The 12,518-nt window shown below is 46.2% G+C and overlaps 1 protein-coding gene across 1 annotated transcript; it reads right to left on the bottom strand.

The window, feature by feature from the left end:
• Positions 1-253: 253 nt before the first annotated feature.
• On the bottom strand, positions 254-12,502 carry LOC122941672 (zinc finger protein OZF-like). Its single transcript, XM_044299092.1, has 2 exons — positions 12,453-12,502; positions 254-1,628 (listed from the first exon to the last, which is right to left on the bottom strand). Exons 1-2 carry the CDS (start codon positions 12,484-12,486, stop codon positions 322-324), a joined length of 1,341 nt encoding a protein of 446 aa, XP_044155027.1. The 5' UTR covers positions 12,487-12,502; the 3' UTR covers positions 254-321.
• Positions 12,503-12,518: the final 16 nt, after the last annotated feature.

The following is a 12,518-nucleotide window of genomic DNA, read 5'->3' as shown; positions in this document are numbered from 1 at the left end:
AATACATAAAGTGAATCAACATGGTAAAAGAGGAGAGAATATTTAAAAGAAGAAAAACTGCTACAAGAGGACATAGTTTTAAATTAGAGGGGCAAAGGTTTAAAAGTAATATCAGGAAGTATTACTTTACTGAGAGAGTAGTGGATGCATGGAATAGCCTTCCTGCAGAAGTGGTAGCTGCAAATACAGTGAAGGAGTTTAAGCATGCAGGGGATAGGCATAAGGCAATCCTTTATATAAGATAGGGCCAGGGGCTATTCATAGTATTCAGTATATTGGGTAGACTAGATGGGCCAAATAGTTATTATCTGCTGACACATTCTATGTTTCTATATGATTTATCTGTGAAACATTTTTCACATTCTGAACAAGAAAGTCTCTTCTCTCTCTAGTGTGAGTTCTTCTGTGACAAACAAGGGTTGACTTCTTAGTAAAACATTTCTCACATTCTGAACACGAAAAAGGCTTTTTCCCTGTGTGAGTTACTTGATGTCTAACAAGATCAGATTTCTGGCTAAAATATTTCCCACACTCTGAACATGAATATGGCTTCTCACCTGTGTGAATACTCTCATGTCTACGAAGATATGACTTATCTTTAAAACATTTCCTACATTCTGAACATGAATATGGCTTCTCCCCTGTATGATTTTTATGATGATTAAGAAGATTTGATTTACAATTAAAAGATTTTCCACATTCTGAACATAAAAAAGGTTTCTCCGCTCTGTGAGTTCTTCGATGACAAACAAGGGTTGACTTCTGAGCAAAACCTTTCCCACATTCTGAACACAAAAAAGGCTTCTCCCCCGTGTGAGTTACTTGATGTCTAACAAGATCAGATTTCTGGATAAAATATTTGCCACACTCTGTACATGAATACGGTTTCTCTCCTGTATGACTTCTTTTATGTATAACAAGATATGACTTATCTGTAAAACATTTCCCACATTCTGAGCATGAATATGGCTTCTCTCCTGTGTGATTTTTTAAATGCTTTTCAAGATATGATTTATGAGTAAAGCATTTCTTACATTCTAGGCAGGAAAATAGCTTCTCCCCTGTGTGAATTCTCTGATGTGTAACAAGATTTGTTTTGTTTGTAAAACATTTTCCACATTCTGAACATGAAAATGGCTTTTTCCCTGTATGTGTTATTTGATGTCTAACAAGATCTGATTTCTGGCTAAAATATTTCCCACACTCTGAACATAAATATGGCTTCTCTCCTCTGTGACTACTCTCATGTCTAAGAAGATGTGACTTATCTGTAAAGCATTTGCCACATTCTGGACATGAATATGGCTTCTCCCCTGTGTGAATTTTCTGATGTCTAACAAGAGCAGAATTATGTTTAAAACATTTTCCACATTGCAAACATGAAAACGGCTTCTCCTCTGCTTGATGTTCAACACCCATTTTGTGGCTTTTCTGTTCCTTTGCAATCTGTGATAAATCAGAAGATTGGACATATTTAAAAGAATCACATGATGAATCTTTGCTGAGAAGACCTGAGGGTACATCTGGGATTATGGCATGTTCTTCACTTGTATTTTGTGTAATAGCATAATCCTCTGTTTTAAAATCTGAAGATGTCACATGCCCGTCTGAGATTCTGGTACAGTCATCTGAAAAGAATAAAATTAATTTGACAGCATAGTATTAATAACATTTCCATATAAAATGCATATTCTTTGCATGGCATGTAGCAAAATCCAATATTCAACTGATTTTTAAAATGGAGACAAATCAGATCACTGTCTAAGGATTATGCATTTCATCATATCCGTATTTTGGTCCACAAACCACACAGATATCTTCCGTGTGTATTGCGCAATTTTCTCACTTTCATCAATAGAAATGGCTACTTTTAGTTTTTTGTTGAGAAGAATAGGACATGTTCTATAGTTAGCAGAACAGACATACGGATGCAGAGAGTACACAGATGTGTTTTTTTTATTTTATTTTTTTTGCAGACACAAAGAAATGAATAAGTCCATTTGCTATCCACCAAAAACTGGGATAGCACATGGATGGAAAATATCACAATATTATATGAGCAGTATATAGTGGCACTATTTAACATGTCTGATATGGTAGTTTTGTTTATTTGTACTGTTATCATTATTTCTCTACTAAATCATAAGGACTTTGCATCTAGCAGTAAATGTACTGTACATGAGCATGCCTGACCTGCCGCTCTGTTCATTTTGGGGGTCTCTGAGGGGGTAATATAACCATTCTCGTGATCAGTGGAGGTCCCAGCAGTAGGACCCCCATGATCTAATAGTTATCCTTTATCCTGTATAACTGGAATGCCCTCTTAGCAAATATTGTATAGATGGAGGGAGGACCCTCAGAATCAATTCTCCTGGTAGGCCACACTCAACACTGCTGAGACAGGGTTTCTCAGGAGCTCCTGAGTTGCCACCCGTACAGACAGTGAAGGTGGTGTGCTCCTGAGACTCCACCCCCACAAAGACAGTTCAGGGGGTTCTCCTGAGATGCCACCCCCACAGATAGTGTAGGGAGGTAATAGAGCTAATCTCTAATGTAGTGAGGGAAGTGATACCACCAAAAACCAGAGCTGGCCCTGATGCTTTTAAAAGCTAGATGAGTGGTGTTCAGAATTATGGCAGGAATATGATTACTAATAAACAAAAAATAGAACTGGAATAGTGCATTTAGCCTTTTTTAGGTGATAAACACTGGCTAGAAGGCTACCCTAGAGCCCCAAATACCAGACAGGTGGGCAAACTGGACAGTACAACTTTAATCCAAATAGTTAGCTATACAGGGGCCTCCAGTGTATTTCAGTTTCTTGACGCTGATAAGGTATTTGATCGAGTACACTGGGATTTCCTCTATGTGACCTTGGAGAAACATGGCTTAATGTTTATGCTATTCTGGCCTTATATGAAGCACAGAGTCCGATGGATTCCTTTTATGGTCAAATACCAGAAATATGTACTCTTTAAGCCGTAATCCATTAGGGCTGCTAAGAATGAGATGTGGAGCCTAAGGAATGACCTGGTAGTCACTCCTAACCCCCTATGTGGAGAAACCATATGAACTCTGTTGCAGTATGACCTCCAGACCACAGTCTCCAGAATAATGATAGATTAGTAGCAGCACCAATGCATTAGCAGGGGAGTCAGTAAAGGAGCAATGTACAAGATGGGAGCATGGCCAGGAACTAAGCCATGATAAGGATCGAACATTTTAAATCAATATCGACACACAGGAACAGGAGCCAGGAAAACAAAAGTACTTACAAATGCATGGCCAGGACAATAACATGAGAATAAAAAGGTCCCTGTGGTGCAGGAACTAAAGTAGCAGTGATGAAGGCCTACGTCTGCCTAGCTTCTGAACATGGCTGCATGACTGCACTTCGCCATAAATTAGGCACATCCTCCAGGAGTGCAGAGGATCAAGACCCACACAGCTCACATCGTCCTAAATATCCCTTTGGGTCTCATTGACCGAAGAAACTGTCTAACATAAAAACTGTTTTTGTTACCCATGGCAACCAATTACAACGTAGATTTCATTTCCAATTCTGCTCATGAAGAATGATAGTTTTTCTTTTAGACGGCCTTGATAAATCTTCCCCAATGATCTCTAATTTGGAAGGTGATAACTAGATTTTTGTACTTACCATAAAATTTGTTTCTCTTCCGTTTATTGGGGAACACAGGCTTGACCTTGGTATGTTACAGAGCAGTCCCAGGGGTGGGCCTAACCAGAAACCCTTCTGCCAATCAGATAGCCGCTGTCTGCAAAACTTTATGCCCCAGATCCGCATCAGCAGACGCAAAGGTGAGCACCCTATAAAACTTGGAAAAGGTGTGCAAAGACGACCAGGTCACCGCCTTGCATACCTGAAGGGCCAAAGCACGGTTCTAAAGGCGGTACGCTTCCACAATAGCTATACAAATCTATCGAGAAATGGAAGTCTTCGACGCTGCCAGTCTCGTCCCTTCTGGATTGACAAACAGAGAATCCGTCCGCCGGAAAGATGCCGTCTGGGACAGATAGACTCGAACGGCCCGTACCAAATCCACAGTGTGGAGCGACTGCTCCCAAAGATGAGACGGGTTCGGACAAAATAAAGGGAGAATAAATCTTCTTATTTAAATGGTATGTCGACACCACCTTCAGAAGGAAGGACTGAACAGGACAAAGGACTACCTTATCCTGATGGAGGATCAGGAAAGGTGACAGAGCCGCAAGTTCCGAAACCCTACGGATAGAAGCGATTGCCACAAAAAATGCCACCTTGTAAGACAGGAAGCAAAGTGACACCTGCTGCAAAGGCTCAAACGGTCAAGACTGGAGAGCGTTGAGCACTGGATTAAGATCCCAAGAATCCAACACAGCACGGAAAGGGGGCAAAGCATGCACCACCCCCTGCAGAAAAGTCTGAACCTCTGAAAGCGAAGCTAAATTCCGCTGAAAAAGAATGGAGAGAGCCGACACTTGCCCTTTTTAGGGAGCTGAGAGCCAGCCCCAAGTCCATGCCCGACTGCAGGAAAGGCAAGAGTCGCAGCAAAGAGAACCGAGCGGGAGACAGCTAATGCCGCTTGCACCAACTAAAGTAGGACTTCCAGGTCTGGTGGTAGATTCGGGAAAATTACGACTTTCTGGCACGAATCATAGTCTGGACCACGGCATCCGAGAATCCCCAAGCCTTTAGTATGGCGGCTTCAACAGCCATGTCATTAAATGTAGCGACCCTAAATTCCGGTGGAAGATCGGCCCCTTCGACAGGAGGTCCTCCCGAAGAGGAAGACGCCAGGGTTCGTCGGTGAGAAGGGTGACCAGAGACGCATGCCAAACTTGGAGTGGCCAATCGGGGGTCACGAGAATGACGGACAGTCCTTCGGATCTGATTTTCCTGAGCAGATGCGGAATGAGAGGCAGAGGCGGGAACACGTAAGGAAACGTGAACCGACTACACAGAATCACCAGCCCGTCGCACTGCAGGGCTATGGGGCCCCTGGACTGCGCGACGAAGTCCTCAACCTTGTTGTTGAAGCGGGAGGCCATGAGATCCACGTTCGGCCGACCCCACCGCTCACAGATGGCTTGAAACACCTGCGGGTGAAGAGCCCACTCGCCGGGATCGAGAGGAAGTCAGCAAATCCAATTGTCGACGTTGGGGATGTGAACTGCTGACAGCGCCAGAACATGGCTCTCCAACTAGCTGAGAATCAGAGCCATCTCCACCATGGCTGCCGGGCTTCGGGTGCTGCCCTGGTGATTGAGGTATGCTACCGCCATGGAGTTGTCAGACTGAACCCGAACTGGATGTCCCCTGAGATGGTTGGTCCAATGCCGCAGAGAGAGACAAATCGCCCCCTCAACTCAAGAACGTTGATTGGAAGGGAGCATTCCTCTCGTGACCATACTCCTTGAACGGAGAGATTTTGCAATCCTCCCCCCCCCCCCCCCCCCCAACGCCTGAGGCTTGCGTCCGTTGTTAACACCGTCCACCGGAGAGGAAGGAACGAGCGGACCGACGTCAACATTGGAGAGGCCAGACACCATCTAAAGGCCCAGATTGGAGCAGAGAGACGCATGGGCAGATAAAGAGAGGCTGTGGGGAACGGTCCCAGCTGGACAGAATGGCTCGCTGAAGACTTTTGGTATTGTACTGAGCAGAGGGTAGTGCTTCAAAGGCAAAGACCATGTGACCCAGAGCCCACATGCAGTGACAAATGGGAATAGGACATGGCTGCAACAAGGGGAGAATCTGAAGATGGAGAGCAGATAGCTTCTCCAGAGACAAGAATATCTTGGCCTGAAATGTGTTGAGCACCATGCCCAGATAAGTCAGCTGCTGAGATGGATAAAGACAGGACTTCTGTCTGTTCAGGATCCATCCGAAGGGTTCCAGGGTGTCCATGACTATTCAAAGGCTGTCTGCTGTCACCCGGAATGACGGACCCTTTATCAGGATGTCGTCTAAGTAAGGGATTGCCATGATCCCCCTGGCATGGAGCAGGGCCATGACTGCCGCCAGAATCTTCGTATAGACGCTAGGAGCCGTAGCCAGGCCGAACAGGAGGGCTACAAACTGGAAGTGAAATGGACCCACTGCGAACCAGAGAAATCTCTGATGAATGACGCAGATGGGCATGTGAAGATAAGCGTCCTTGATGTCTACCGAGGATAGGTACTTCCCCCGGTTCCATGGACGTAATAACAAATCTCAGGGACTCCATCCGGAAACTGCAGATGCAAAGGAAGCAGTTGAGTGCATTGAGGTCCAGAACGGGGCGGACTGTCCCCTCTTTTCTGGGAATCACAAAGAGATTGGAGTAAAACCCTAGAAAATGCTCTTGCGCAGGAACAGGAACAATCGCTCACTGCTGCAAGAGTGTGCGAATCGCCCGAAAAAAGGAATCTGCGGCTGAGGGAGAGGTCGGAGGCAACGACCGAAAAAAAAATAAAAAGAAAAAAAGACTTGAATTCCAGTTTGTAGCCCTCTGCAATCACCTCTCTCACCCATGCATTCGAGACGTGAGCCAGCCAAACATGCCGAAATAAATGAAGCAGGACGGAAGGCGCCGGAAGCAGTCCGTCATACAACGGAGGACTTGGGGTTATAAGACTTTGAGCCCTGTTGACAGGGACCCCAGGAAGGGCGAGGCTTGATGGAAGGCTTGCAATTCTGATCCGGGACCGAACTTGTAGGCCGACCTCTTAGGGCTGGAAAAACTCAGAAAGGGGCGAAAAAAAGGCTTCCACTTTTTTGACATATTAAACCGCCCACTGTTCTCTGGTAAATGAGTGCTCTTACCACCCGTAGCGCCCAAAATGATCTCATCCGGGTGCTTACCAAACAGTCTGCTGCCGGTAAAGGGGAGTGCCGTCAGGGCCCGCTTTGAAGCATTGTCTGCCGCCCAGCAGGAAAGCCATAGGGTACGGTGAATAGCCACCAACAGGGCTGACGAACGAGCTATAAGCCTGTCCGCGTCCAAAGAGGCCTCACAAATAAACGCACTGGCATGAGAGAGCTACAGGGACACATCGGTCAGTTCCCCAGAAGGAACTCCTGAGGTAAGACCCTGATGCAAATTATCTGCCCATTCCCCCATAGCCTTGCTCATCCAAGTAGAGGCAAACACCGACTGCAGTGCTGTGCCCGCTGCTTCAAAGGAAGACTTTTCAAAGCTTCCAGTTTCTTATCCCTGATATGAGAGAAAGAAGCCCCATCCGCCATTGGCAAGGTAGTATGCTTAGCCAAGCGGGAAACAGCCGTGTTCATAATAGGTGACGATGACCATTCCTTAGGGCTCATGTACATGACAGTATTTTGCGTTCAGTATGCGGTACATATACTGAACCATTCATTTCAATGGTTTAGCAAAAAAAAAACTGAAGTGCCTCCATGTGCATTCCGTTTCAGCATTTCCGTAGCGTGAAAAGAAAGAACATGTCCTATTCTTGTCCGCAAATCACGGTGCTTGGCTCTATTCAAGTCAATGGGTCCACAAAAAAAAAAAAAAAAAAAACACATACGGAAATGCATCTGTATGTCTTCCGTATCTGTTCTGTTTTTGCTGAACCATCTATTTAAATTTTATGCCCAGCCCAATTTTTTCTATGTAATTACTGTATACCGTATGTGGCATACGGAAAAACGGACCGGTAAAACGGAAAGGAAACACAATGGAAACAAAAAACGGAACAACGGATCTGTAAAAAACGGACCGCAAAACACTGAAAAAACTATATGGTCGTGTGCATGAGCCCTTAGTCAAATCCTCCGGAAATGGATAAAGGAAGTTCAAGCGTTTTGCCAAAGCAAAACGTCTATCAGGAAAATTCCATTCCTTGGAAAGAGAGGAATCAAAATCCTGGTGTTTGGGGAAACACTTGTGCGAGCGACAGGACCTTCTAATGAAAAAATCCAAGCTAGCCGAAGAAGGTGCAGGGTCCTCAACCTGCAACGTTTCAATAACCGCTGTAATAAGATTGTCCACCATAGAGGATAGTTTGGACAACTGACCCTCAGGAGAGACAACATCCTCATCTGATTCCCTCTCCTCAGAACATGCCTCTTCCATGGAGGACACATCGCAGTGAGACTCCCCAGTAGGAGGAGCAGAGGCAGAGGAAATGGGATACACAGACACCTTTTGGGGGAGGATGTTCTAGCCTATTTGGAGGGACAGGCATGAACCCCTCGATTCCCAAAATCGGACTGATCAGAGGACTGCCTTACGGACAAAGGCCCCGATATTTCCACAATTGATTTGTTGGTACTGGGGACATCCTGTACCATCCATGACAGGGAACGCGCCCATTCCAGTTCTACCTTAGGCTAGGCAGCAGGGGCGATTGAGTCCGGGGCCGAGCCACTGGATGGCGGAGCCGCACATACAGAGCAGAGAGGATCTGACTGAGCGGATGGAAATTTTACGCAACATGACACACGAGCATAATGGTGCACAGTAGTGACCGCCTGCATCGGGGTCTGGGATCTGGGCTCGGACATAATGACAATCCTGCCATGACAGAAGGGAGGATGAGGGGGGTAGGTTTAACCCTGTAGGAACATAAAAACAGCGCTTACAAAGCCTGTGTCCCTCCATGCAGCATGTCCAGAGGAGCCTGTCAGCATCCCGCTGCAGGTGCCTTTAAAAACTGGAAGTGGGCGGGGACAGCAACATTCCAGCTGTTGGCGTGGGAGCGGGGAAAACTCCTGCCCTGCCCCCAAAAAGACTCTGGCCCACTAGCTTCTGCATCCGACCCCACTTGCTCGCAGGAGCGAATACCACTGCAGCCACGGCCGCGGAATAGAAAAATGTGGGGTGATCAAATGGGAGAAGGCCGCAAAGAAGCCGGGGTCTCAATTAGCGGCAGCTCCGGCGGTGCCCCGGACCCAGCGAACAATAAAGAAAAACGGACACCCCGCACCAAGCCCTGCTGCACCCCCTCTCTCCCGACAGCATAGATCTCCTTGAGGGGCCCAGCTTTATGGGGACCAGGTAACCTGAGAAGAGTGACGGTGCTTGAAGGAGGAGAGCACTTGGGGCCAATTTCTATCTTTTTTTCTTATACTCACCTGTCCGGCGTCTTCTGCCCCCCTGGCTCCAGCAAGATCACAACCTTCGGCGTGCGGCCCCTTGGGGAGGGACGCTACACAGGAACAGAGGAGACTTGCAGTGTACGACCGTGATGATCCAAACGCTGGCGGGATACAGTGCCTTTTAGGAACCTCTGGTCCTCCTTTGCTTCTGGAAAACGGGAAGCAGCAGTGGGCTTGGGGGACCCCCTGGTCTCCTGGGTGGGAGTTCAGGCAGCTTTTAGGACTGCCTGAAACTACCGCTAGAAAAAAGGAAAAAAAGAGAAAACAAAAAACGCAGGGAGGTCTGCCTCCTACAGACACTACGGTAAAACCGGTTTAGCTTAGTCCCTGTAGAATGGGTATATTTGTGCTTAGTGTCCGCCTCCTAGCGGCAACAGCTATATCCAAGGTCAAGCCTGTGTCCCAAAATGATACGGATGAGAAAGGGTAATTACTCTTACCGGTAATTGAATTTCCATTAGCCTTCCCAACGGCACTGACAGGAGGATTAACAGAGAAGAACATATTTTAGGGGGGGGGGGGGACTACTGCAGAAAGAATTCTACGCCCAAAGGACAAGTCCTGATTATGGGTCACATCCCGCCTGTAGTGCTTAGAAAAGGTTATAGGATTAGCCCAGGCAGCCCCTTTGCAGATCTGTTCAATTGATATAGCTGCGTTTTCTGCCCAGGAGGCTGACATTGCCCGAGTTGAGAGGGCCTTGAGTCCTGCTGGGGAAACAAGATTCCTGTTGGTATAACAAAGAGATATAGCGTCTCTTATCCACCGAGCGATCGTAGGCTTCCTGGACGCTAGACCCTTATTCAGACCCTGGAACTGGATAAAGAGGTTGTCCGACTGTCTGAACTGCTTTGTTCTCTCCAGATAACATAGTAGGCAACATCTTACATCCAGATTGTGGAAATCTGGTAATTCTGAGAAGTGGAAGCTTGTGGAGATAAGGGAGGTAGCCTTGATTCCACCGCTGCATTTACTTCCTCTCTAATTATATGCCTCATGGAGCTCAGAAAAGAGGGAGATTCTTCAGATACTCAGATACCATTTTCTCTGTGCATTTTGCACATAGTGATTTTTTGGATTTGGAGACAAAGGACTTCCTGCATAAAGCACACTTCTTGCGTCCTGAGTCCCCGCCCTGTGTCCTGGTAGTGGAGGTTTCTCTGCCTTAAAATAATCAGATTTAAAAAAAGGGGCTAGTAATTTTTATCTCTAGTAACCTCCACCACCACACACCCATCAGTGTACTTCTAAAAGAGAGGAGAGCTCCACATCCCAAATTTTATCTACACAGGTATACAGGAGAGGAGGTTTACCTGGCTGAGGGCGCTGGAACCAGGATCCACAGGCTTGCGGGCGCATCCTCTTGAGAAGCCAACATGCTGGAGCAGGGAATCACACTATCCTCCAGGTAGTGCTTAGAATATTTAAAATTCTGGCCCCCAGCGTGCCCTGGACATGGCGACGGTCGCGCGCACACGTGACGTCATGACGAATGCTACGCCGCTATTTCCTGACGTCACCTCTGCTCTTGGACCTCCTCCTGCCCTGGAGAAGGCCCCGTCTGCATGGATGCTCGTCGCATAAGAAGCCCAGGGCTGCCTTCCACTGAAGGGCTTATGGCTAAGATCGGAGAAGGGAGCCACTGCATCCCCGGAGCCCCCGATCTCTGCAGTGACCCTCACATGCAGGGGAAACAGCAAGGCCGTGCGAAATCTTCACTGTACTGGCAGAAGCATCCGCACTGTCCGTGGACAGGAAATAACACTGGCTTATAGAAGGAAAGGAGGCCTTTTTAATATGGAGCTCCAGTGTTCTTTCCTGTCCAGGGGGCAGGGATACCCTCCTGTCGCCGGGGGAAAACTTGTTTTTCATGCCTGCCGTTAGGATTGTTATGTGTTAATGATGATCTATTATCTAGGTCTCTTTCTTCTAGAACATGGTGACCACCAATCCTGACACTCATAGCTCTTACCTTCAATCCTCCTCCTCCTATTTGTGTATATGTCTCCTTCGTTCTGTATTCTGTTAGCACACAGGAACTTGATATAAGTCTAAGGGCTGTTTCACACAAGCGGATGCCGTGCGTGACACCCGCTGCGTGAATGACAGCCAAGACCCGATGCGGACAGCAAAAGCACGGAGCATTAACATGATTGATAATGCTCCGTGCCTCTCTGTGATCTCTTTACTACGAAATCACAATGAGATAAAGTTGTCACTGTGATTTCGTAGTAAAGAGATCACAGAGAGGCACGGAGCATTATCAATCATGTTAATGCTCTGTGCTACTGCTGTCCGCATCGGGTCTTGGCTGTCATTCACGCAGCGGATGTCACGCACAGCATCCACTCGTGTGAAACAGCCCTAAGAGCCGCTGGTTCTTCAGTCTCAAAACTGCTTGCATACTTTCGCTGACAACAGACGATGAAGATATAGGCATTCGGTGGAAAGCTATGGAATCTGACCTGACATCCAGATTTAAAATCCGCAGAATGTCAAATTATGTGTAGGATATCTGCTGTGGATTTCACCTTGAAATGTTGGGGGTGAAATCCACAGTAACTCCTCAGCATTTCCACACCAAATTCTACATGGTACGCTGCAGATTCTCCACTGCACACAGAACATGGATTTCACCCAATGCATTATAAAGAATCAAATTCATAGTGGACTGACCAAAAATTGACAAGTTGTAGATTTTATATCCACACCTCATGTCAGTTTATGTTGTAGATTATTATTATGTGAGGATTTCCACACATGAAATAGCATTTTGTCTCAACGGGTGAATGTATAGCTGCTGAACAGATTATATTACATATGTAATTGAAGATTCTATACAAATTCAGTATTGACAATCTATACATACAAATAATGAGATGCTGTGTGTATTTGTGTACGTAGCAAGGTATTTCAGTGGTTCTTTCCCCTTTAATTTCTTGTAATATAGCTGGTAAGTGGTGCCAGGTACCTGGCCGCTTCCTGAGATGTGAAGTAACTGTACATGTGTACTGCACACTGAAGACCTTTAGGAGAGGCCGGGAAGGTATAAAAAAAATCTAGCATGTAACAAATAGGTTAGATCCATTAAAGACATTATCAGGGTAAGATGTGTCTTGCGACTACCACTTCCCTTTGTATCATATGGGTATGGACGTGGTGCCATGTTGGAATCTGGTTGATGGAGATCTGGGTCATTTGTCCGCAGCTTTGGTGACAGGTACTTTACTCTGTATGTTATCTTTTATATATATGTTTTATCATAGTTAAGTAAACATTTTATGCAAAAAAGCCTTGTTAAGCCTATTTATCCCTAGGTCTTAGAATTCACAGTAATACAGTCTATTACCTGGTGATGTAAGCAGCTGGTGATCCTCCATCATGATGTCCTTGTACAGATCTTTGTGTCCTTCCA

Source organism: Bufo gargarizans, chromosome 6 (assembly GCF_014858855.1).
Source record: "Bufo gargarizans isolate SCDJY-AF-19 chromosome 6, ASM1485885v1, whole genome shotgun sequence".
Lineage (NCBI taxonomy): Eukaryota > Metazoa > Chordata > Amphibia > Anura > Bufonidae > Bufo > Bufo gargarizans.
This window is presented reverse-complemented; position numbering and strand designations above follow the sequence as displayed.

Coding starts and splice junctions, on each gene's coding strand:
- LOC122941672 (XM_044299092.1), bottom strand. CDS start 12,486: ATGATGGAGGATCACCAGCTGCTTACATCACCAG. Junction 1,629..12,452: donor CCAGCTGCTTACATCACCAG/GTAATAGACTGT, acceptor TATTCTTTTCAG/ATGACTGTACCAGAATCTCA.